Here is a 25,209-nt window from a genome sequence, read left to right as displayed (position 1 = left end):
ACTATTATAACCATTGATTTTTAATTAAAGCTATGCAACTAATCAAAAAAAATTCAACCAATTATCTTAGTTCCAGGGTCCAAGAACTAGAAAACCTGACAGATTTTGAATGTGCTGGACTGTCCCAATCTTCCATCAACAAGCACATTGGACTCAACTTGTTTCTAAAGAGGATTTAATTACTTCATTCTTTTACTAATGAAAATAAAGCCCTGGAAATAGGTCAGACGGCATCAAAGAGAAATAGTCTTAATATTTCAGGTTGGACTCTTAGTTCTCTTCCCACAAAGACTGTCTGACCTGCTGCATATTTCCAGCAATTTTCTCCCTCCCCCCAAATCACCACAGTGAACCGATTGTGTCTCTATTATAGGAAGCTACAAGGGTCCTCTGTGGGTCCTTCAGCTGCATGAACCTCCTCCTATCCAATCAGATCACAGCTAATCAGTGACATAACATCAGGCACCTGCCTTTGCTCCACATTCCTTCATGACCTTAGTTAACACAAACACCAGTGTCTGATTTAAAGTTGACAGTAAGTCCAGCATTAGCTACCATTGATGAAAGAGTTCCAAACTTTTACCACCTCTGTGCAGAAATGAGCTTAGATAGAAGGGTGAGGGGTGACCTCACAGGGAGCTTTAGCATTGTGAAGAAATTGCATTGGGTAGATTAAGAAATGGTCTTCCCATTTGTGGGTTGAAAACTAATGATAAGTGCAGTATAGTCTCAAATTAATCCATTAAGGAATTCAAGAGAAATTTCTTTATTCAGGGTTTAGTTCAAAGTGGAACTTGCTTCCACACCACCAGTAGGTGAATGACACCAGATCTAAGGAGCATTCTGCTCAGAACTGTGGATGACGGCAATATTTTCACAGTTCTTGCTGTAAATTAGGATGTTGCCACCTGGCTAGATACCATATTCTGGAATATTGACACTCCGTGTAACTACACTTGGTGGTTGGGAACATTGGCTGGAGGTGTCAGTCATTCAGTTGATAGGCACATACGAAAATAGCTGCAGGAGTAGGCCATTCAGCTTCTCAAGCCTGTCCAGCATTCAATATAACTGTGGCTGATCTGCCCCAGGTCTCATCTCCTTTTCTCCCTTAATTCCTTGATCTTTCAAAAATATATTACTTCCTCCTTAATCGCCCCACAATGATCTGGCCTCCAAAACCCTTCAGGGTAGAGAATTCAAGGGATTCCCACCTATGTTTGTCAACCTTTGCTCAATAGGGAATTTAGGAGAAGAGAGTTTCCTGAAATGTAACCAGATTGTCACTAGAAGCGATCTGGTCAATTAATGCTGACACAAGAGGCTGCAGATGCTGGAATCTAGAGCAACAAACAAAATGCTGGAGGAATTCAGCGGGTCGGGCAGCATCAACCTGAAACGTCACTGTCTATTTCCCTCCACAGATGCTGCCTGACTGCTGAGTTCCTCCAGCAACTTGTTTGTGGTTAACCGATGCTACTGAGGTAAGGAGACTTGCTAACACCCATTCTGTTCTGTATGTGACTCCTAACTGCCCTCTAAAATAAGCCAGCAAGCCACTCAGTCAAAGGGCAGTTAGGGATAGGCAACAGATGCAGGGCTTGTTTAATTGGTCACAATCACATCCTTGGAATGAATTGAAAAAATGAGTTCACAGCTAATTTACAACAGAGTCAAAAAATGTGAGAGATTAAAAGTTAGCTGTAGATGGAGAATGAGTGAAGCATTTATTGTTGACACCAGTGAAAGAGGTTATTGGTGACAGAAAGGGTTGGGGGTGAAAGGGGCAATAAGCATATTTGGAAATAAAACTCCAAAATGCTGGAATCCCTCTGAACAGAATCCGCCTGAGGAAAGGCCATCAATCAGAAGTGTTAACTCTGTTTCTCTACTTACCAATTCTCTCTGACCAACTTTTACCTCACACATTCAGCTTCCATCGCGTCTTTCCTGGATTCTGTCCCAAGTAGGAGGCTGTGTAATTAATCAAGTCCACTCTCCAGATCAAATAAATGTGAAGCTGTGCACGGTCCTGTAGGCTGAGTTTCTCATCGTCAGTTTAAGCCTAATTGCTGGATCCGATTTGAAAGCATTCCTTCAGTTTTTTTTGGAAAGTGATCTGTAAGACTATTTAATTAGCAATATCCACCACTCGGCATTAATTGGTACAATATCAATATTTCTAAACAAGATAAACATAAAATAGTCATGGTTCCTCTGGCTGTTGCCAGCGTGATCTCAAATTCATTTCACTCATTTCAAAGTGTTTCAAAAAGCTGTTTCAATCTAACTTCAAAGCACAGGTCTATGCAATGCAGGCTGGCGCAATGCAGGCTGGCACAATGCCAGACACTGTAGGAATTACAGATTGGCTGTGACCAACATGTGCTTTACTTAGGAGGACCAATATGGCCACTGTACATGCATGCTCTGTGAATTTGTTGCAAGACTATTCCACCTAGGAATTGGATTTCACAATTATTTGGTGTGTTCACAGATGCTGTGTTTAGCACCATATCCAATCATACACTCCCTTCAACCCTATTTTTAAAAATTGCAAAATATCATTGTGGTGGTTTTCACCCTAAATATTGTATTAAAACAGGAAACATCAGGTGCAATGTGCCAATGGGAAGGACTTGCTGTAGATGTGGGCACCATTGTGATAAAGTATGCACAAGTTGGGTTTGAAACATGATTAGCACATGAAAAATGGGCATTACCCACTCCATTGTCTAATTTTGTGTGTCCAAATTGATGGTATGGTTTTGATGTGTGATCTTAAACCAGGCAACGTGTGTTTGTGTGTGTGAAGATGTTTTCTGGTTGTGAACACAAAGTGGTGGATTTACACATTCAGGAGATTTCCAGTCATAGAACAGAACATAGAACATTACAGCACAGGAATAGGCCCTTCGGCCCACGATGTCTGTGCTGAGCATGATGTCAATTTAAACTAATCCCATCTGTTTGCACATAATCCATATCCTTCCATCCCTGAATATTCATGGGTCTATCTAAAAGCTTCCTGAATGCTACTATCGCATCTGCTTCCACCACCATCCCTGGCAGCATGTTCCAGGCACCTACTACTCTCTGTGTATTAAAAAAAATACTTGCCCACATATCCCTTTTAAACTTCCCCCTTTCACTTTAAATGCATGCCCTCGAGTATCCAGCATTTCCACCCTGGGGAAAAAATATCGGCTGTTTACCCTCTCCATGTCTCTCATAATTTTATAAACTTCTTTCAGCTCTCTCCTCAGCCTCTGATGCTCCAGAGAAAACAACCAAAGTTTGTCCAACCTCTCCTGATAGAGCATGCCCTCTAATCCAGGCAGCAACCTGGTTAAAGTCATGGGCTGTACTCCCTACATCCTCACAGCAGGGAGCTCACCAGCAAGAAAATCAGATGGAATTAAAAATGAACTGGGAGTTCTTGGCTTGGTGGGTGGTTCTTGTGTTTCTCAGTTAGAAGGTTGCCTTGGCTGACAGTCTAGTGCATCAGTGAAAGGGTGTTGGAGGTGCCATCTGTCAGACAAAGGGTAAACCAATGCCCTTGCTGTCCTTTCGGGTGAAAATAAAAGATCTGATGGCAGTATTTTGAAGAGGGTCAGGAGAACGTCGGCAGTATTGTGCCCAATTCCTCACTATGCAGCTGATTAGGTGGGAGAACTCTCAGCCTATGGCAGTGGGCATGGCAGTGTGTTCTGGCCTCTGCTCCTGTACATGGCAATGTGGAATTACAGAACACACAGGGCAGCATATCTGACCCCTCACTCCACCACTAAACTCAGTACTCACTCCAGCAGTGGCTTAATTGTGTACGGGGGTACCTGGGTTATGGAAGTTCTGACTTACAAAAATCCAACATTACGCAAATTCTCCCAGACTCTGCACTCTGATACAGGAATCTCTTCACCAGGAAACAATGCAGAGATCACCCATAGAAAAGGCCAAAGCCTCCTCCAAACTCTTCTTCAGGTAACATCAAACATTACGAACCCCTAGCCACCTCTTGTTAGTGCACACTTTCTTTTACTGAATTGCCAATAGTTTTCTTACTGATTAACACATCAGCTCCCGGAGTCAATCCACCCGGGTTGCATTCAGACAAGCATTTGTCACAGTTCACTTGCTGGTAACAACTCCTATCTCCTCCGCTGACTTTCCCCAGTCTACTCTCTGCAAATCACTCCCCAAAGGCTGTAGAGACTAAAGATTTCACTTTATGATTTGGGGGGAATGGTTTGTTTCCGATTTACTGACGGTTCTCAGGAATGGAACCTCTGCATAACTCGGGGATCCTGTACGGAGCTCAGAAACTGGATCGCCTCTTACCTGGCCCCTTGGCTTTACTCCAGCCATAGTAGGATCCCATGGGTGGTGATTTGAAGCATGATTTAGCCTATTGACTGACTACTATCATATTGTTGTTTGTGGGATCTTGTTGTGCACAAAATGGTTACCTGTTTCCTCATTTCCAACAAAATGGCAGTGAATACACATAAAAATACTTGACTGATGATAAGCCACCCAACATCATGAAAGGCACTTTATAATAGAAGTATTTCTTTTCTTTATAATTGACAAAATGGAACTCTACATAGCCTAGAATATCTACACTGCAAATCTAAGTGTTTAGTCATACCTTGCATCAATTTGTGATCAATTCTGATAAGAATATTTTTTGCATATGTGTTTTTTTTCATCCAAAGGAATCAGGCAAAGGTGGATGAAGAGTTCAAGGACAGGTGAGTAATAATATAATCAAGCAGCCAGGGTTTAAGAAAGTCTTAAGCAGGATACAGGCAAGGAGAGAATCAAAAGGACATGGCCATGCAGGGGCCAGATTATGAAGGAGTCATTTTTAAGTCAGAGGTTTGGAAATCAATGCAGCAACCAAAAACTGGAATGTTTAGATAGGATCCCTCACATTAAATTGGTCTGAAGTGATTTTGTTTAATGGGTGCATCAGTGTGTGTGTGTACTTGAGTACAAATTCATATTGGAACTGGAATGGGTTTGTTATTGTCACTTGTACCGAGCTACAGTGAAAAACTTGTCTTGCATACTGATCGTACAGATCAATTCATTACACAGTGCATTGAGGTAGTACAAGGTAAAACAATACAGAATGTAGAGTAAAGTGTCACAGCGACAGAGAAAGTGCAGTGCAGGTAGCCAATAAGGTGCAAGGTCATAATGAGGTAGATTGTGAGGTCAAGGGTCCATCTTATTGAACTAGGGAACCGTTCAATAGTTTTATAACAGCGGGATAGAAGCTGTCCTTGAGCCTGGTGGTACCTGGCATGGGGAATGTCTGTTTAATGTTGTGTGACAATGGTTCCACATGGGTTTGGGATGTATACGTAAGCATGGTAATATGCAATCTAGTCCATATGGCTGCAACAGATGCTATCATTTGTTTACAATCAAATAAGCATAACAACTTAATTATCGCACAATAAGGGAAGTGGTTAATGTTGGTCACTTTAAGATGCCAAGTATATTCCTGGCAAGATGACAGCTGCCCTGTTAAGGTCTCTAGTTTGAAAGCATGATTAACTTATCTTTTTGGGTTTATTTGAATGTCATTGCTGTTTGTTGCTCATTACTTTAATAATTGCCAAGATGTGTGCCTTCAGATAATGATGTTTTGTTGGCATAAGCGATGATTCTGTGCAATCATTCATTACACCTGGAGATTGTCATAATCTCTATACTTGGAATTTAGTGCCAAATTGTGGTAGTGGTGTAGAATCACACTGCACCACCAAGGGAAAGGTTTGAGTGGTTTGCTGTGGAATATTACATTGTGTCAAACCAATTTCTGTAATCAGTGTGCAGTGGAGAGGAAAGAATTGGTGGATTTAACCAACTGAATTTGTCTAGTGGGAGCCAACATTGCTGTGATAGGCCAAATGGCCTCCTCCTGGACCCTAACAAGTCTACAGTTTCATGATTCTGGGTTTATTTTGGGAGTGGAGGCAAATGACATTTCATTTCACACCACTTTGCAAATCCATAAAAAAATTCAAGTGGGGCCAAGGCAATTGTTTAACCTCGGTGTACAATCAACAACTTTGATTTTAATCAAAGATGGGGAAAACAAAAGTGAATAAGTCCTCCTGCTGGGAGGATTCTTTCAGTTTACTCAGAACATTTTGGGGAAATTTACTCAGTTCATCATATTTGCACACAATGGAGCTGCATTCTGTTTGTTTACGGTTATGACGTGTAGGATTGAGTCATGATAAATATTACATTATGTTTTTCTCCCTATAAACATCTCAGCTGACAAATAAAAGCTTACAAAAGAGGTTTAACATTGGGAATTCCACAGCAAACTTTTATTTGCTCAGTTTCTGTGAAAATGGGTTTAAACATTTGAGATGCAGCTCACCATTTGACAGCTTCACTGTACACACACACAGAAAGGACAGTAAATCTCTGGAATCAGGAACAGAGAACATGTCAGGGTATGTGCAACCCTTGTCACAGAATTGTCTGTGTATGTGTGTGCATTTTTGTTACATGTATGGTGTGTGTTTAGTGTGTTGGTAAGGTGATCTCTTGTGACTATTGTAGAATTGGTGAGTACATTAAATACACTCTAGGAGACACCAGAAGATTCAGAACATGCTATCTATCAACTGGAGACTGACAACTAACTACAGCATGTGATTACAACTTATTTGTATATTTACATACAATATAGTACAGTGTGTGAGTGAGTGAAAGACAAAGTGGGGAGGTAGAGAGTGGTGGATCTGTATTCTTTGGCGTTTAGTAGGACAAGGTTTTAAATAAGAATTTAGAAGAACATATTGAAACGTATAAGATTCTAAGGGGTCATGGCAGGGTAGATGTTGAAATGTTTCCAATAGTGGAAGAGTCTTGAAAAAAGGAGATAATTGCAAAATATGGGGACAGTCATTTAAAACTGAGGTGTGTGGGAATTCCTTTTCACAGAGGATGGTGAAATCTCTGAAATTCCCTAACCAGGGGAGTTGTGAGGCTAGATCATTAGGAAGTACTTAAAGAGAAGGTGGATACGTTTTTGAAAGCTCTGCGGATTCAGGGTAATTGGGGAACTGGAGAAAAAAACACACTGCTGGAAGAACTCAGTGGGTCAATTAACATCTGTGGAGGCAAAGGGGTGGTTGATGTTTCGTGGTGAGACCCTTTATCAGGACTGAGTGCAGGAGTGTAGAAAAAAGATACCGGAGAAAAGATACTGAAAAAAAGATGCTGGAGATCTGATATAAAGACAGAAAATATTGTAAATACTCAGCAGGTCAGGCAGCCTCAATGAAGAAAAAAACAGTCAACATTTCTGGTTGATGGCCTTTGCTCAGAACTGAGAGATTTATAAGCCTGAAATGTTAGCTCTGCTTATCTCTCCACAGATGCTGCCTAACCTGTTGAATAGTTCCACCATTCTCTGTGGAGCTCTTTGATTATGCTTTTGGTTCCAAAGCCAATGTCTAGGTCTTTGGCTCATTGCCAATGTGACATGACTTTGGATGCCTTGCTACATTATAAGATAAGATAAGATTTCTTTATTAGTCACATGTACATCAAAACACACAGTGAAATGCATCTTTGCGTAGAATGTTCTGAGGGCAATCCGCAAGAGTCACCACGCTTCCGGCGCCAACATAGCATGCCCTCAACTTCCTAACCCGTACGTCTTTGGAATGTGGGAAGAAACCGGAGCACCGGGAGGAAACTCATGCAGTCACGGGGAGAACGTACAAACTCCTTACAGTGAGTGGCCGGAATTGAACCCAGGTCGCTGGCGCTGTAATAGCATTACGCTAACTGCTACACTACCATGAAGCTGATGTTATATGCTGTTGAACACATTATCTAACTCCCTGTCTTCATGGACTTGGAAAATTGCAAAACAGGGCTAATACCTGAAGAAAGGGAGGGAAGGAAGAGTCAGATTAAGTCAGCTCCTGCTTCGGATGTTCTGCCATGTGACTGGATGTGGATGTATATTCTGGTGACATCTTGGCTGACACGCCAGTGCAGTGCTAAGAGAAAGCTGCATTATCATTGGCTGAGGTATGACACCAAGGCACCATCAGCTCTCTCTCAGGTGGATGTTGAAGATTTGTAAAGAGGGCTATGGGCCAAACGCAGGCAGATGGGACTGGCTCGCTGGGCAACGCAGTCAGCATGGACAAGTTGGGCCGAAGGGCCTGTTTCCATGCTGTAAGACTCTACGACTCCATTTCATGATACAATCATGAAGAAAGGCAGGGGAGATCTCCCTTGTGTTCTGGCCAATACTTACTCCCTCACTCAACATACAAAACAGTTCAACTGATCATCAGCACATTGCTGATTGTGGAATCTAGATATGTACAGGTTGCTGCAGCATTTCTAACACTGCAACAGGGACTACATTTCAAAAATATTTCATCAGCTGTACAGTGCTTTAGGATGATATGAAGCAGTGAAAGTGCTACATAAGTGCAAATGTTATTTTCTCCCTAATCAAGCACATCTTTTCTCTCATTTAAGAATGTTTAAAAAAGCAGTACGGAAACTCGCCAACCAGATTGATTCTGGAGGTGAACTGATCCCAGCGACCAGAGTGTACGAGTCGGAGAAGTTTAAGCCTCTGTGCCTGGTCTGCAGGAGAACAGGGGGCCCATTCTGGAGACAGGCAAAGTACAGTTGCACTGAGTACAAACTGAAGCAGATACTGATCGATGAAATCAACTTACCGACAGGTGGGTTTCCTCCTGTTCAAGTGTGCACCCATTGACCTCAAGGTTCTATCCTTGGTCCATCCTATTCACAAGCACATACAGCTCCTCAATGGGATCATTTGACTACATCGCACCCAGTTTCACATGAGCATCAACTGCCTTGTCCCATCTACTACCGCCAAGTTGCAGTGGCTCCCAGTTAAACCACATTTTAAAGCTCTTGTCCTTGTTTACAGATCGATCCAGGATTTCCTCTCCTCTTTTCTCTAACATAGCATTTTCACGTTGATACGTTGTTATCTTGCTCTTGCCATGTTGTTGGATTAGATGCAAAGCATTGGATCAAGATTTCTTACTGTTTGGGAGACCTTTCTTTGTGCAAATTTAAACATTCTATCAGTATCCACACACAAAATAAAAACGGTGAACTATTGAGGTGAAAAATGCAATGATGCTGGATGAACTCAGCAGGCCAGGCAGCATCTGTGGTGAAAAGCAGGCGATCAATGCTTCGGGTCAGGACCCTTCCTTAGGAAGCAACCAGAAACGTTGACCGCCTGCTTTTCTCCACAAATGTTGCCTGGCTTGCTGAGTTTCTCTGGCATCATCATGATTTTCATCTAGATTCCAGCATCTGCAGTCCTTTGTTTCTCTGGAATCTATTGAGGTCTAGAAAGGTATTATATAAATGCCAGTCTTTATCATTATTCCTGTGCATGATCTTCCCATACATGAGATGGATCACAGGATAGCAGTCAATTGCAGGGAATGCCAGTTTATTTCCCCCTCCCCCACCCTTTGGCAGCTGATGTTTCAGTTGTGACACCTAACTCAGCACTGATACTTGCGGAGCCCACAGCTTCCATCTGTGGTTTGAAAGCCCATGATGTGATTGGTTATCCACAATGCTTGCCATGGGCACGGTGGGCTGAATGTCCTCCTTGTCTGCCAATGATTGGTAGATTGCTGCAGAGAAATATTGGAAGGTGGGTTAGAAATGTTAGAATGGGATTGCAGAAGAGGGGAATGGGATGTGTGGGGTGGAGAGATGACGGGTAACATCTGAGAAAGGCCAATCCTGAGCCTTCTCCAACATCGTATGTTTTGTTCATGAATGAGTTGTGAGGTAGCCAGTCACCTTTTCTTGGTCAGGGTGGTGATATATGACAGCATCAATTTTAGAATAAGGAGCCCATTTTGAAAGTCAATGGGTTGAATTTACTTGAGACCAAAATGAGCAGTAATTGCTCCATATATGCTGGTCTAAGTTCTTTTGGATGCAGGATAAAAGCCAGAGTAACAGAGTTGCTTTGCTTAATCCTTTTTAATATTGGAATTTGCCATAGGTAGAGTCATCTTCTATTCTTCTCTTCTTTTCCCTGCTGCTTTTCTCTCAGCTGCTTCTTGCATGGTTTCATTGCTGCTTTCAAGTCATTGTCATCAATGTTAGTGGGAAAGAGCATCCAGCCAGCAGTTCTTCCTTCTACTGATGAAACAAGATTCAGACATGGAAATTCTTAGTCTCTGTTACATGTTAATAGATGTGCCATTTATTTTCGTGCAGTTCAGCAGAATGATATGTCCTTCCAGTTTGTGGAGTCATTAGAGAGGCCGATGAAGGGAATGGCAAAGCTCGGTATCGATCCAGTGGTGGGAAAAGTTGAGATTACAGATAAAGTGTGCAAAACCATTCAGCTGAAAGGAACAAAACAAGTTTACGTCAGTGTCTCAGATCTAACTGAAAGCCTGGAAAACAGGTAATGTACAGCAACAAGCATATACCTAATATGGTCACTTTTGGTAATGTTGTTATAAAAATTACCAATTGTTTCTGAACTATGGATATATGTAAATGATGGGTGGGAAAATACAAAGTGGTCTATCAAACACACACTTGTTACAGCCACAATATCATGCCTAATTAGTTACAGTGGCGTGCTGGTTAAGTTACAGGACTCTTATCTGGAGCTGTTGACCTGGAGACAAAAGTTTGACTCCCATCACATCAGCTCAGGAATTTAAATTCAACCAATTAAATGAAAATGGATTGAAAGGATGGCGTCAGTGATAGTGATCATGAAACTACAGCATTGTAGGCAAAGTCAGGGGAGGAAATCTACCATCCAAATCTGATCTGACCTGGTTGTGAGCTCCAGCCAAGAGCAATGTGGATGACTCAAATGTACTCTGAAATAACCCAAGTCAAGAGCCATTAGGTATGGGCAATAAGTGTTGGTCAAGCCCGTGATGCCCACATCCTAGAGTTTAAACATTATGAAAACAATGAACATCAGGGTAACTTTAGATGAACTGGGCTCATGCATATTAAATAAAAACAGAAAAATGCTGGAAACAGTCAACAAGTCAGGAAGCATCTGTGAAAATAGAAACAGAGAAAATCTTTCAGTTTGAAAATGCTTTGTCAGAATGCAATTTGACATCCATGCATATTAAAATGAGCTTTGTGGAATTAAGAATTTGCTCTGGGGTAGAAATCAGTTTCTATAAGGAGGTCTTAGTCACAATCTTCGCAGAACTGTGGAACAGTATGGCCCAGAAGTGATCCATTTAACCTTTCAAGCTTAGATCATTCTTTTAGAATGGGATCCTGTTATTCCCACACCACTGCTTTTTCACAAAATTCCCCCAACATTTTCTCATTAAATTATTAGTCATTTGCCTTTTGTGATCTAAAATTGAACCTGCACATTCCAAATCCAAATGACTCATTGCACAAATTTTGTCTTTGCTTCTTTTATCAGTCTGGTTGTTGACTCTTCAAGCATCAGAAACTTTATTATCAGCTTGGAACCGATCATTTTCTTGTTCTGCATTGAATAGATAAAATGTTAATAGACAACAGACTGCAGGTGTACAGGAGCCATCTGGTGGTGTACTCAATAATGGGAAATTATAAGCCTGAAATTGATACACTAAATAAGTGGACAGTACACATAATACTGCACAAAACTGAAAGCTTGCTGACACACAGACATACTGCATATACTCTCGAGCATCAAATCAAGTGGCAGAGTGGCATGGTAAGTGAACCTGCTCTCTCACAGCTCCAGTGACTCAGATCCAAACCTGACCCCAATGATGTCTATGTGGAGTTTGCAGATTTTCCCCAAGACTTACCCAGGGTCCTGTGGTTTTTCAAAGATGTCCTGGTTGGTAGGTTAATTAGCTACTGTAAAATTACCACTAGTATAGGTGAGTGATAGCAAAATCAGGGTGGAGATGATGGGCAGGTGGGAGAGAACGGGTGATAAGGAAATGGTTAGAGGAATAGCTTCCTTCTACTTTACAAGAAAATATGAGAAAATGTACAAGTATAAGAAAACAGGCCTTAACATTACAATTGGCAATGTAGAAAAACAGTGATGGAAATCACTTGCTCCATCGCCAAGTTGTACAAGCTCCAGGAAGGGACAGGGGATGCTGAACCACACCTACAGGCAGCAGGAGACAGGAACAACCACTGGGAAATCTTGGACCTATGGCTGCAGCATTTCGTCACAGCACCAAATGGACCACCACCATTGGTTGTAACTTTAACAGAGAAATGTTGGTCACCCTGAAAAGCCTGACATCTGGGTCCAGACACTGAAAAGCAACACTTCATCTCAGACAGCCCACTGTGTAGTTGTGATATCCATTAGACAGTGCAGTGCTTTAATTTGAAGCTTCAATCTTTGTACATGTTCAGATGGAGAAGGTGGAATCCAGTCATTGAGGAGTAACATCAGACAATGGCTTCCAGAGGTGGAAGATGGTACCTGGTATCATATAAACAAAGGAGAGAATTGGTATCCTTCAGTTGCAGAGTACTTGGCTACCATGATTTCTGGTATACTAATAGACTGAAGTTAAGAAATTGTACTTCACAATTTGCTTTTCCTTTCAGAAAAGTCGGGCGCTCTTGGGAGCACATCAAAAACAATTACTCAGGAGATCTCTGTGTAGTGACTGAAGCGTTAATGTCTGTACAACCCATCACACTGAAGAAAGTAAATAAAAGAGGATCAGAACTCTACATGACTTTACCTTCCAACTCCGCGGTAGGATCACTTGCCATGGTTATTAAATTAATTCCTTTCCACATTTGCTGTGAGATTTCTGCAATGTAGTTTAAAATGTAAAATTTTAAAAAACGCTTTCAGATATGAAACAATCTACCTGTCCACACAGCCTGTTCTGTACAATTGAATTATGCATCACACATTGCAAGAGCACCTTTAATTAAGGCACTTCATGGAAGTTGATCAAATAAGTTGTGAAACTCTGTGACATTGAGAGAAAAAGGATATGACCAAAAGCTTGGTCAAAGAATTGGGTTTTAAGGAGGACCAGAAAGAAGGAGAGAAAGGAGGGAGGCAGAGAGGCTGAAGTCTGAATTCTGTAGTTTAATACTAGGAAGGGACAGATAAAATCAAGGGGCTGTGGGTCGAGGTGAGGAAGTTGGTCTGAGTGCAGCTGGGGGTTGAATGCTGCAATTGAAGGATTTCTTTTGCAAAAGGTTACTGAGACGGGGAGGTCAAAGTCGAGTTTATTGTCATATGCATAAGTACATGTATGTACAGGTGCAACGAAAAACTTACTTGCAGCAGCATCACAGGCACATAGTGTCATAGAAGAAGCATTAACAAGAAAAACACAAATTATACCCAATTATTACAAGAAAGAACACAATTTGAGCAAACAAAAACAAAGTCCATTTTAGTGCAAAGTGATCAAAGTGGTCATAGTGTTGTTAAACTGTAGTGATTAGGGTGGTGCCAGCTGGTTCAAGAACAGAATGGTTGAAGGGAAGTAGCTGTTCTTGAACCTGGTGGTGTGGAACTTCAGGCTTCTGTACCTCCTACCTGATGGTAGCTGCGAGAAGATGGCGTGGTCCGGATGGTGGGGATCTTTGATGATGGATGTTGCCTTCTTGAGGCATCGCCTCCTGTAGATACTACCAATGGTGGGGAGGGATGTGCCCGTGATGTTTTGGGAAGAGTCCACTACTCTCTGCAGCTTCTTACGTTCCTGCACATTTGGATTGCCGTACCAGTGAGGATGCAGCAGAGGGATTTTATGAAAGTACAGATTCTGCCCATCTCACTTGACACCACACAATTTCAGCTGACAAACCAGATTTAAAACCTGAGTGGAGGGAAATATCTGGAAAATTCTACTCTGACCAAATTGAACATAATCTAGGACATCACACTGAAAATAAATGACTGAAATACGTTTAATAGAGAAGATTTTTTAAAAAAAGAAATGGTTCAAAGCAGCTGGGCAAATCCTTGAACTCACTGATTTCTGCTCCCTTATTTTTGGAGTGGTGGGAACCTCCGCTGCTCCATATCTCTAGAGTATTTCATTTCTAATGACAATATCCTTTTTAGGTGGGTGCAGAATACAACCTTTTGACAGAAAGCACACTGTGCATTCCTGATGGAGCAGTCCTTGCCTACAAGGTGTGGGACATGACCGTTACAAAAGATGGCACACTGAGTAAGTGATTTTAGAATTGAAATGTTTTACCTTTTCCCCATGCCGACGAGTTTCTGTCTAAGGGCCGGCTGGGTGAATCTGCCAGTCCTCCCCTTCAGGTTGACTGTGGAGCTGGCAGATCAATGATAGGAGCCTCTGGATGATGAGATCTTCCAATTTGTTTCTCCTTTCACCACCGTAACTGTAGAGTTGTAATCGCTATGTTATTGTATCTGCTTTCAGAACTCCATACATTTCCCATTTAAGAATACTGGGTGGTAAACATGCAGCAGTTAGCAGAATAGCAAATAAAGAAGCATCCATATCTCCATTTTATTGAGCAGCGATGTGTGTGTTTAATCATGAACTTTGGAGCTAAGTTGCCAGAGCTTAAAGTAACTTACTAAGACACTTGAGGCTAAGGCAGTAAGGAATGAGTCGGGGAGACTGTGTAAGCCAGAGTATTGAACCCTGTCAATCTTGGGTTAAAAAGACCCCTAGAGGGGGAAAAGAAAAATGAAGAAAGGGCAGGAATAATATACCTGGGAGATGGTGTGATCTGTGTGAGGTTAACATAGTAAACGACGTGTATCTAGGACAGGGTAAAAGTGACATTGACCATCATGTGGTTAAAGTAGAAAGAGGTCAGAAAGGCTGTAAGAGGGGGTAGAGAGCAAAGGGGAAGAGAGATTGCCCAGAAGCAAGGGGGTTTTCTCAGATGTATGGCAAATGTCAGCTGAAAGTTCCCAGGTACTGAGGTTTTGCATGGGGTTTGGCACACTGACTCTGCAGGTAGTGCTGCTGCCTCACAGTGACTCAGGTTCAGTCCCGACTTCTGGCGCTGCCTGTGTGACGTTTGCATGTTCTCCCTTCGACATGTGGTTTTCCCAGGTGCTCAGGTTTCCTCCCTCATCCAAAGTGCTGGCTGTTAGATGAATTGAGCCTAGTGTAGGTGGTTGGAGGGAGAGCTGGGTGGAGTGGCGTCAATGGGCTTGGCCTGAGAGTGGGAGAATAGGAATGTTCTGAGAGCTGGCATAGAGTCGAGGGGTTGAATGGCCTCCTTCCATGTGCAAGGGAATATGATATGGGAAAAAGCCAGGTGCCACTTTGCAAGTGTGAATCTAGATAGTGAATATTTACTATAGGACAGCTCTGGAGCCCAGCTCCCTGACCTCATTAATCAGCCATGTATTCACAACTTTTCAGGAATACTGGGATAATTTTTCTCTATCCAGTACAATCCAGGATCAATTACAATGCCCCTTCTTTTGCTCCAAACATAATGAGCTACCATCAGTGGGCAAAGATTGATTATAGAACTTACTGGCTCAGCAAGGCTCCATTTCACCCCAGTGAACATTCATGGGTTTCACTTTCCCTCCTGTTTCAATTATCTGGCAACAGTTCAATGACTCAACTGTACATTTAACCTTCATTTAACTCCATCAAGTGGAGTCATACAGCTATACTGCACAGAAAACAGGCCCTTCGGCCCAACTCATCCATGCCAACCGAGTTGCCTACCTGAGCTAGTCCCATTTGCTGTGTTTGGCCCACATCCCTCTAAACCTTTCCTATCTATGTATCTGCCCAAGTGTCTTTTAAACATCATAATTGTATCTGCCTCAACCACTTAATCTGGCAGCTCGTTCCATACACACAGCACCCTCTGTGTGGAAAAAGTTGCCCCTCTGGTCCCTTTTGCCTCTCACTTTAAACTTATGCCCTCTAGTTTTGGACTCCTCTTCCATGGGGAAAAGTCTGTGGCTATTCATCTCATCCATGCCCCTCATGATTTTATAAACCTCTGTAAGGTCACCACTCAGCCTTTTACGCTCCAGGGAAAAAAGCCCCAGTCTGTCGAGCCTCCCCTTGTAACTCAGACCCTCCAGTCCCAGTGACATCCTTGTAACTCTCTTTTGCGCCACACATAGACAACCTTGTTGATCTTTAAGGGGCCATATTTTTTACGTAGGTACTCTTTTTCGCTTCATTTTTCTGCAGAATCTTTGGATTCTCCTTATCTTCTCTGTGAAAGTTATCTTAAATCCCTATTTTGCCCTCCTGATTTCCCTCTTAAAAGTACTCCTACATTCCCTCTACTCAAGGGATTCCCTTGATCCCAGCAGCCTATACCTGACATATGTCCCCTTCTTTTCTTGACCAGAACCTCAATATCTCTTGTTACCCAGGATTCCCTACTCCTGCCAGTCTTGCACTTCACTCTGACAGGAACATGCAGGCACTGAACTCTCGCTATCTCACTTTTAAAAGCCTCCCACTTGTCTGACATCCATTTACCTGCAAACAGCCTCTCTCAATCAACTTTTGAAAGTTCCTGTCTAATAACGTCAAAATTGGTCTTGTCCCAATTTAGGATTTTAACTTGTGGACAAGTCCTATCCTTTCCCATAATTATTTTAAAATGAAGAGAATTATGGTCACTGGTCCCAAAGTGCTCCCCCACTAACACTTCAGTCACTTGCCCTACCCCATTTCCCAAGAGGAGGTCAAGTTTTGTGCTTTCTCTGGTAAGGCCATCTACATAGAACATAGAACATAGAGCAATTACAGCACAATTCAAGCCTTTTGGCCCACGAAGCTGTGCCGAACATGTTCCTACCCTAGAAATTACTAGGCTTACCCATAGCCCTCTATTTTACTCAGCTCCATATACCTATCTAACAGTCTCTTGAAAGACCCTATCGTATCAGCCTCCACCACCATCTCCGGCAGCCCATTCCACACACTCACCACTCTCTGAGTAAAAAACTTACCCCTGACATCTCCTCTATATCTACTCCCCAGCACCTTAAACCTATGTCCTCTTGTGGCCACCAATTCAGCCCTGGGGAAAAGCCTCTGACTATCTACCCTATCAATACCTCTCATACCTCTACATGTTTTTTTTCCCCTGCACACACTTAAGAAATTCCTCCCCATCCATGCCCTTAACATGATGGTAGTCCCAGTCAATGTTTGGAATGTTAAAATCCTTGACTACTAGAACCCTACGAAGGGCTGTAAATAAGGCAATAACGTTATTGTACTTGTATACTTTGAGTTTTCCTATAACTCAATGATTTTCTTTTTTTTAGGCCTATCAAAGCCAAAAAAGAAGAGCCAGACAAGGTCTTGGATGTGCCTGGATAATATGGATGGTACAGTCTCTGATGGAGCCAGCTGGAAATTATATAAAGGATTGATCATGTTTCTGATAGAAGCAGAAACAAAATCATAGACTCATAGTGAAATACGGCAGGGAAGCAGGCCCGTCAGCCCACTGAGGCTACACTGACTATCAACCACCCACTTACACTAATTCCACATTAATCCCATCTCCCTGCATTCTATGACTTTGCCCCAGATTCTACCATTCATACTACACACATTAGGGGAAATTTGCAGTCACAACATCTACCACACACACATCGTTGGGACGTGGGGGGAAACCTAGCAGGAGCAGGTAGGAATGCAAATGTTGTCCGGGTGAATCTTGCTCTAGGGGCAGGCAGGCGTTTCTGCAATCTGTGCACAGGAGGAGAGGAAGGAAAATGAGAAAGCAATAATGATAGGGAATTCGATAGTTAAGGGAACTGGCAGGTATTTTGTGTAATCCGAGATGTGACCTCAGGCTGTCATGTTACCTCCCTGATCCTTATGCCAGTGAAACCACTTCATCTCTATCTAATCTGCCTAACCTCTTTATAAAAAAAAACATCTCTTTCATCTCTTTGTGTAGAGGGAAAAAGAAATGGCAGTAGATCTTTTCAGTAATCCCGTCAACAGTTTAATTCAAGAACAGCATTTGAATTAAGACACTGGGGAAGGATCAAATAAAGTTCCTACTTCTGAACTCACTCATACCACTGAAAAATGTGTGTACATACCTGGCTGCACCTCTTTTTATGCTCCCGAGGACAAAGTTCATTTGCTGGTCTTGCACAATATGATCACATTTTTTGAAAATTGCCCATCTGAATTTAATGCACATTATGGCTACAATCCTTAGATGGTTGAAGGAGTCAACACAACTACAACCTTGTTGGGGTGTTTAACAAATGTCCACACCACATGGGTACAGCTTCTCCAGAGGGTCACACATTTTTCATCTTTATTTCTTCCAGTTAATGTAAAAGAAGAGTTCCAAATCTGCTGTGAGCTAGAATGTCTCGACAATGGGTTGAAACAACATCTCCTGGACCTCGTGTATCAAATCATTGAAGACTCTGAACTGCATTCAATTCTGAGTGACGTGGTAAGATAAGTTTTTTGTTTTAGATGTTGGGGGAAATGTCACCAAAGAAAGATTCACTTCAGATTTGAACCATTGTCTGATCTTAATTGGTGGTTTACTTGTCCTGAGAGGCACAAGAAAAGGGAGGGTATTAGGAAGTAATTCCAGTCTCCATAGAGTGGCGCCATGTTGGCAATGCACGTGGGGAAGATGCGTGCAGACAGGATTGGGTTTGCTTGCAATGTCCCTCGATAAGGTGTTGATATTTCTCTGGTCATGAAGAAACCTAGACAAGCACATCAGCAAGGCTTTTCATTGAGAGTTGAACTTAGCTGTAATGGAAAATCAAAACAAAAAGTGCCAGTACTGGAAAACTGAAATAAAAACAAAAAATGCTGGAAATGTTCAACAGGTCAGGTGGCTTCTGTGGAGATAGAAACAGAGTTAACGTCTCAGATTGAGAACCCTTTATCAGAAAGTAGAAAGTGAGAAATCAAGTTAGGTTTAATTTACAGCAGAACTGGCCAATCCTGATGCATGTGGGAAAAGCTGGTTATCTGAAATGGTTGAGTTTCATATTGAGTGCTGAAGGCTGCAATGTGACCAGATGGACAATGAGGTGCTGTTCCTCGGATTTTGCTGGGCATTGTTGGAGCAGCACAAGAGGTCACACACGGGAGGGTCAGAGTAAAAGTAGGATGGAGAACTGGCAACTGGCAACCCCGCTCCCTACGGAGTCAAACATCAAGGTGAAGCACCTCCTTTCAATTCCGTCACTGAATTTAGATCCCTCATTTTGCCCGAACTAGCCTTTCTAGAATGGGACTAATTTGTCCCTCCTTCTGCCCCTCCATTGTGCGTGAGTTTTCAGTCATCTGGGTCTGCATCCCCGCTGTTCCCCATCTGTCTCAGTCCTGGCCCCCTTAAGGGCCTCCTTGAAATTCTAAACTTCGGCCAGGCTTTTAGATTCCTATCAAAGATTAGGAATAGGAGCCGGAATGGACCAAACAGCCCCTCAAACCTGCACTGCCATTTCATAAGTGTTATGCTTGTTCTTCATCAAGAGATAAACTTCGTGTGGGTTTAATATCTGAACATTTATTAAAAACAACAACAAAAGACCGTCTTGCTTTCCCGCTCTTCCACAGCCACTTCCTCTTCCCCCATGTGACCACTTGCATTGCCTACTGGGAACTGTAGTTCTTTATTATAACTAGATAACAACACATAATAACACAGTAAGGTCATGTTTGATCTGATCATTGGCCTCAATCCCGCCTTCCTGTCTGTTCCAAATAAATCCTGATTTCCTTTGGCCACGGTTTAGTTTCATTCACTTGGGATGATCTTTCTACAGTATATGCTGTGTTTAATTAACAAAACTTTGTGGCGTTAATCACATTTCCTCCCTGCCCCTCTTTCAATTCCCAGCTCTCTGATGCTTGCGCTGGAATTGACTATAAACTCACCGAACTGAACACACTGGAGAAAAGCAGAAGAGAATGTGCAGAAAATCTCCTGGCAATCTGGAGTGAGGACCAATTGAAGAATGCAGCTGAAGACAAGCTTCTTAAGGCCGTCACTTTTCTCTTGGCAGCTTTGGAAGGTAGGGAATCAAATCTCATCCTTCAGTGTGGATCAATCTTCTGATAGTGAGTTTTTGATGCAGATGACATGACTCAGATGAGTTCAGTTTTTGACAATGGGAGTACAGTAGCTGCATGTGGTGTTGTGATGAGTATGTTCTTAGACAAGAGGCCTGGGCTGATCTCCCAGAGAATGTCAGCTCAAATCGTACCATGACAGGTTAAGTTTGAAGAGAATAGCAGAGCTTCTGCATTGGTGTTAAAAGTTCACTGAGGGAAAAACAACCAGCTGCTTCCATGTGACTTCATTATGCAACAATGTAGTTGGTGATTTATTATCCATTGAAGTAGCTGAGCAAGCAACCCACACACATAAAAGTGCTGCCATCCTTTGGTCGTGAGATATTTTCGAAAGAAAATAAAGATATACCTGAATTTATATAGCACCTTTCACAAGCTCAACTCAAGCAAACCACAACCTCAGACAATGCTGAATTTCTGAAAGGTGGTTATTATGAGAAACAAAAACTCTCTCTATCCTGACTTGGAAATATATAGCAGTTTGTCATCGTCACACAAGGATTGTAGCAGCCCAAGAAGATGGCTCACCAACACCTTCTGAAAGACATTTAGAGATGGACAATAAACGCTAGTCTTTCCAGTGACTCCCTGATCCCATATAAATAAAAATATCTTTTATAAAGCCAATTCCAACAACAATGTGATAACGTTCAATAAATATTTTCTTTTAACTTAGGGATAAGTATTAGTCAGGACACCCAGGACGACATCCCTGTTATTGGAAATGAGAATGGATTTCATTGGAGTCACGCAAAAATTTAGTGGAATGTATTGAGGAAATTATGCAAGCATAACCTTAATGTACAAATCAGACAGCAGCTTGTGGCGCTAACTGCTCTGTAACCTCCTCTGCCCTCGCGTTACCTAAGAACTTGGTACCCCTCCACCTCTGAGCTCTTGTAAGCTCAGCTATCTTTCACCCCTCTGTGGGTGTGTGAGTCTTCACCTGTCTGGTTGTGAGCTCTGCAGTCACCTCCCGGCCTCAGTACTGACCCTCCCTGGACTTCTCCTTCCAATACTCTTCTTTGGGCAAGTGATTCGTTTCCCATCCAGCTGAAAGAAGGCACCTCCATCAATGTAACTCCTCACTCCTCCAGCACTTCCCACTCCCACACATGGAGCGGATGTTTTGCTCAGAGCTCTGGATGGGTGGGTTCAACTCCTGACCCCAGGGTGGGAGCTAACTACTTTTCTTATTTCAGATCTACCACCAGCAACATTGCCACTGCTAATCCAAAGCCTGAAGATGCAGATTCTGTCTCAGCAGCTCACCCTGGTAAGATGGCAGCTGACGCCACAAAAGTTATCGAATGTAGTAAGGTTATCAAAAATTACAATGGGTTCTTGATCAGTTAGGTAAGTGGGCTGAGGAATAGCAAATGGTGATCAATCCAGATAAATATGAGGTGTTGTATTTTGGGAAGTCAAACCAAGGTAGACTTTCATGGCGAACGGTAGGGCCCTGTGGAGTGTATAAAACAAAGGGACCTAGGAGTACAAGTTCATAATTCCCTGAAAGTGGCGTCACAGGTAGGCAGGGTGGTGAAAGCTCACCCTGGTAAGATGGCCATTGATGCCGCAAAAGGGAAAGAGGCAAATAACCAAGTACAGTCAAAGTAAAGATTACCAGGAGTACTGAAAATATTGACCACTTGGGAGTTAATGAAACTAAAAACAGTGAGATCCAAGCATAATAGGGGGAAATGGATACCCGGATAATGAATATGGGAAAACTGGATCTTAATTGCATTGAAAATAATGGTAATTAGACCTACATTTTAAGGGGATATCAGCAATTAAAATTGGAAATATTAGGTGCAAGTAGAAAATTAAGTTTAAAAGCATTGATTCCAGGGGTGCATTAAACGAGATTAATATAACATATGAACTAGTTATGTTGAGGTTAATAAACTCAATGAATGAATTCCATTTGGATTTCTGATTACCTGGGAACGAATTTGCAAGGAAAATATGAGCTATGGGGAACTGAACGAGAAATATTAAAGACCTGAGATTGAACTAAATTGAAACTAAAATTTGGGTTGGAATGATATCCTGGAAATCTAACCGATAACTTGGGTAGTTTTAAAAGCATGAATCAAGCCTGTTCATTGTTCTGGGTGCCTCGGGCAGTATGCAATTCTGCGTGAAGTGGGGTTAGGAGTTGATTTCTTGCCTCTAATAGCAAGCAGCAATGGCATCTCTGGCACTGAGATCTGAACTGGTATTTGGCTGTGGGGAGGTTCAGTGTGCAGCTTTTGTCTGTACCTGTGAAGGGAGAGATACTTGTTTGCCTCCTTAATAGGTGCAGTCTCCCATTGCTGGAGCTGTCTGTAAGAACTTTATATGGATCTGGAAAGGTAAAAAGCTTTCACTTATTTGCCCCATGAACTTATCCCTCCCAATCATTATAACCTCCTCAAGCCCCAAAATCCTCCAGCATTTCTGTGCTCCTCCATTTCTACATCCCTACTGTAATCACTCATGGCCAAGCCTTCAGCTCCCAAGATCCAAAGGTCTGGAATCTCTTCCTTAATTCCTCCATTTCTTTACCTTAACCTCCTTCTTTAGGACACTTTTTAAACAGCTTTTTGCCATCGGTCCAAATATATCCTCAAATGCCTTGATCTCAAATTTTGTTTGATGATGTTTCATTAATATGTTTTATTCTGTTAAAGTTGCTATGTAAATCCAACTTATTGTTGTGCCTGGTTGTATTTCTGAAGGTCACCACCATCCTTAAGGATCTAGAACACAGCCAAGCCGACCTGGCACTAAAAGAGGAGACCCAAAGTTTCACAGAGGATGCGTTTGGAGTAACTGCAGAGTTGCTGAATGAAATCGGGCTTCACCTGGAGAAAGGCCGTGTCCAGAAGAAGGGGGAACTGATTCTCTGCGAACTGTCCGTTGCTCTGTACTGTCTAAATGCACTAAGCAGCCAATGAGGGAATGAATCAAGATGGTCTTCACACCCAAATTGCTTTGAATAATCTGTCTATAATCATTATTATTTTATCCGAGATGAGGTATAATCATAAACTTCTGCGTTAATTTTTAATTCCTTCACCCATGACCAGAAATGTCCAGAAGTAATAAAGATGTATGAAAAAGACAGATCAAAATTTCTAGTTAGTTTTCTGAAAGATTTATTTGAACCACGTTTGCTGCACAATCCTGTTTTGATTATAACTCCCTCATCATTAACAATTGAATTGTATGATATGACCAACAAATTTTATCCTATTTATTACAAACTTTAAAGCCCTTGTAAATTTGTTGCGAGGTCTGTGTAACATTTACATTTCATCCTGCCAATGCATGTGCACTATTCTTACAAACGGGCCTTGTACTTTGAGATGGTAATCAAAACAAAACCACACCTCCAAACCTTTGCTTAGATTTTTTTACACACTAATAAAGCTCTGTTTTATAATGCTAACCGTGCACTTCATTTAAAGAGTATGGCTGTTAAAATTATGGCAACTATAAAGTGCATTCAGTATGTGTAACTGTGGATAGATAAGGTAAGATAAGATATCTTTATTAGTCACGTGTACATTGAAACACACAGTGAAATGCATCTTTTGAATCAAGCGTTCTGGGGCGCAGATTTCTGCTCCCTATTCAAATCACAAAAGCAGCAAATTTAAAACATGCCCAGTGCTTTCCATATCACAAGTGTTGAAATTTGTTTCCTTTGGAATACTTTGCTTCCCTCCTGAAGCTCTTGACTGCATTCTATTACCTTATTCCAATCAGTTGGGAGTCCACAACCAAGTCAGTTCTTTCACTAAGAAGATATCCACATAGGAACAATCAATCAGGAGCTCCCTGGCAAGTGTTCGAGAATGAAAACCACAGCCACAATTCCCTTCCTACCCCAGGAGCATTGGGCCAATTATGGTGCTAAACATTTCCCAATTGATAGACTGACCCCAGAGAAATCAAAGACTAAACCTGGCACATTCTGGCATGTCGTAGGTGGCAACTAACAATTGATTAATTGGTGCTACCTGCTGTAAATTTCCCATCGTGTTCTGTGTTCTAAATCTGCAAAGTTGCACATTAATTATTCATATGTTTGTGAGGGCATGCATAACTATCTTGAGCTATAATCTGCCTGTAATTCCTTTATTTTGCCTTTAGCAATCTTGCTTTTCAACTAGAACTGAGTTCAATTTTAAATTTGCCAATTGTGGTACATCAGGCCGTGCCTAATGAATCTTTCCATGAAAAATCCACTCTATTCCTTCAATGGTTTTACCTGTTGATCCTTTTTAGACAACCTCTGAAATTAATGTCTTGCCGTTTCCCTGTTCTCCATCCCAGTGAAATGCACCCTCATTTTGAGCCTTTCTTCATAATTATAGCCACAACTTGCATCAACAATCTGTTCATTACTATACCGATTGTTAAGCCTCAGGAGCAAAGTAGAAGTACGACTGGATGAAATTACAGGTTTTCAAATGAATATCATATTCAGTATCAAGGTAATGAGTGGGGCTCTCTTGCCTCTGATTTAGATTTCAAGTCCAACTCCAATGCATTGGCGAACAAAAGTGATCAAACTCCAGATCAGTACTGAGGAAGTACCGCAGTTTAGGAGATGCTTTCTTTCATGAGTGGGGAGAATAAAATGGGATCAGTGCGAATGGATGACTCACTAGGAGCCAATGTAGCCTCAGTGGGCCAAATAGCCTCCTTTTGTACCCTAATAACTTTAGGATTCCACTGTTCTAGGGTTGGAGGTAAACAACATTACATTTCGTACCTTTTTGCCAATCCAAAAGAAATTACAGAACACACAGATGGCAGCAGATCTGACCCCTTGATCCACCACTGAACTTGACACTAAGACCATCGGTGGCTTCACAGAGCCATAGAGCACTACAGCGCAGAAACAGGACCTTTGGCCCATCTAGTCCATGCTGACCTGGTTTTCTGCCTAGTCCCATCTACCTGCACCTTGACCATATCCCTCCAAACCCTTCCCATCCATGTACCTATCCAAACTTCTCTTAAATGATACAATTGAACCGGCATCCACCACTTCTGCTGCCAGCTCGTTCCACACTCACACCACCTTCAGAGT

The 25,209-nt window shown here is 42.0% G+C and overlaps 1 protein-coding gene across 5 annotated transcripts in view; it reads left to right on the top strand.

The window, feature by feature from the left end:
- Positions 1 to 23,547, top strand: part of LOC127582999 (gasdermin-D-like) — a 34,550-nt gene extending 11,003 nt beyond the window's left edge. Inside the window, exons 2-12 of one of the 5 annotated variants that reach the window (XM_052038676.1) lie at positions 1,425 to 1,484; positions 4,719 to 4,754; positions 8,539 to 8,750; positions 10,294 to 10,486; positions 12,637 to 12,790; positions 14,126 to 14,234; positions 17,312 to 17,374; positions 18,341 to 18,471; positions 19,882 to 20,056; positions 21,320 to 21,393; positions 22,844 to 23,547. In XM_052038676.1, the coding sequence (XP_051894636.1) occupies positions 1,474 to 1,484; positions 4,719 to 4,754; positions 8,539 to 8,750; positions 10,294 to 10,486; positions 12,637 to 12,790; positions 14,126 to 14,234; positions 17,312 to 17,374; positions 18,341 to 18,471; positions 19,882 to 20,056; positions 21,320 to 21,393; positions 22,844 to 23,062 (1,377 nt within the window). In that variant the 5' untranslated portion in view covers positions 1,425 to 1,473 and the 3' untranslated portion in view covers positions 23,063 to 23,547. Of the gene's footprint in view, positions 1 to 1,424; positions 1,485 to 4,718; positions 4,755 to 8,538; positions 8,751 to 10,293; positions 10,487 to 12,636; positions 12,791 to 14,125; positions 14,235 to 17,311; positions 17,375 to 18,340; positions 18,472 to 19,881; positions 20,057 to 21,319; positions 21,394 to 22,843 lie in introns of those variants that run through there. The other 4 variants (XM_052038678.1, XM_052038681.1, XM_052038679.1 and 1 more) reach the window with 4 other exon arrangements.
- The last annotated feature ends 1,662 nt before the right edge of the window (positions 23,548 to 25,209 follow it).

This window comes from Pristis pectinata, chromosome 25, assembly GCF_009764475.1.
Source record: "Pristis pectinata isolate sPriPec2 chromosome 25, sPriPec2.1.pri, whole genome shotgun sequence".
Classification (NCBI taxonomy): Eukaryota; Metazoa; Chordata; class Chondrichthyes; order Rhinopristiformes; family Pristidae; genus Pristis; species Pristis pectinata.
The sequence above is the reverse complement of the archived record's forward strand: the minus strand, read 5'-3'. Positions and strand labels throughout refer to the sequence as shown.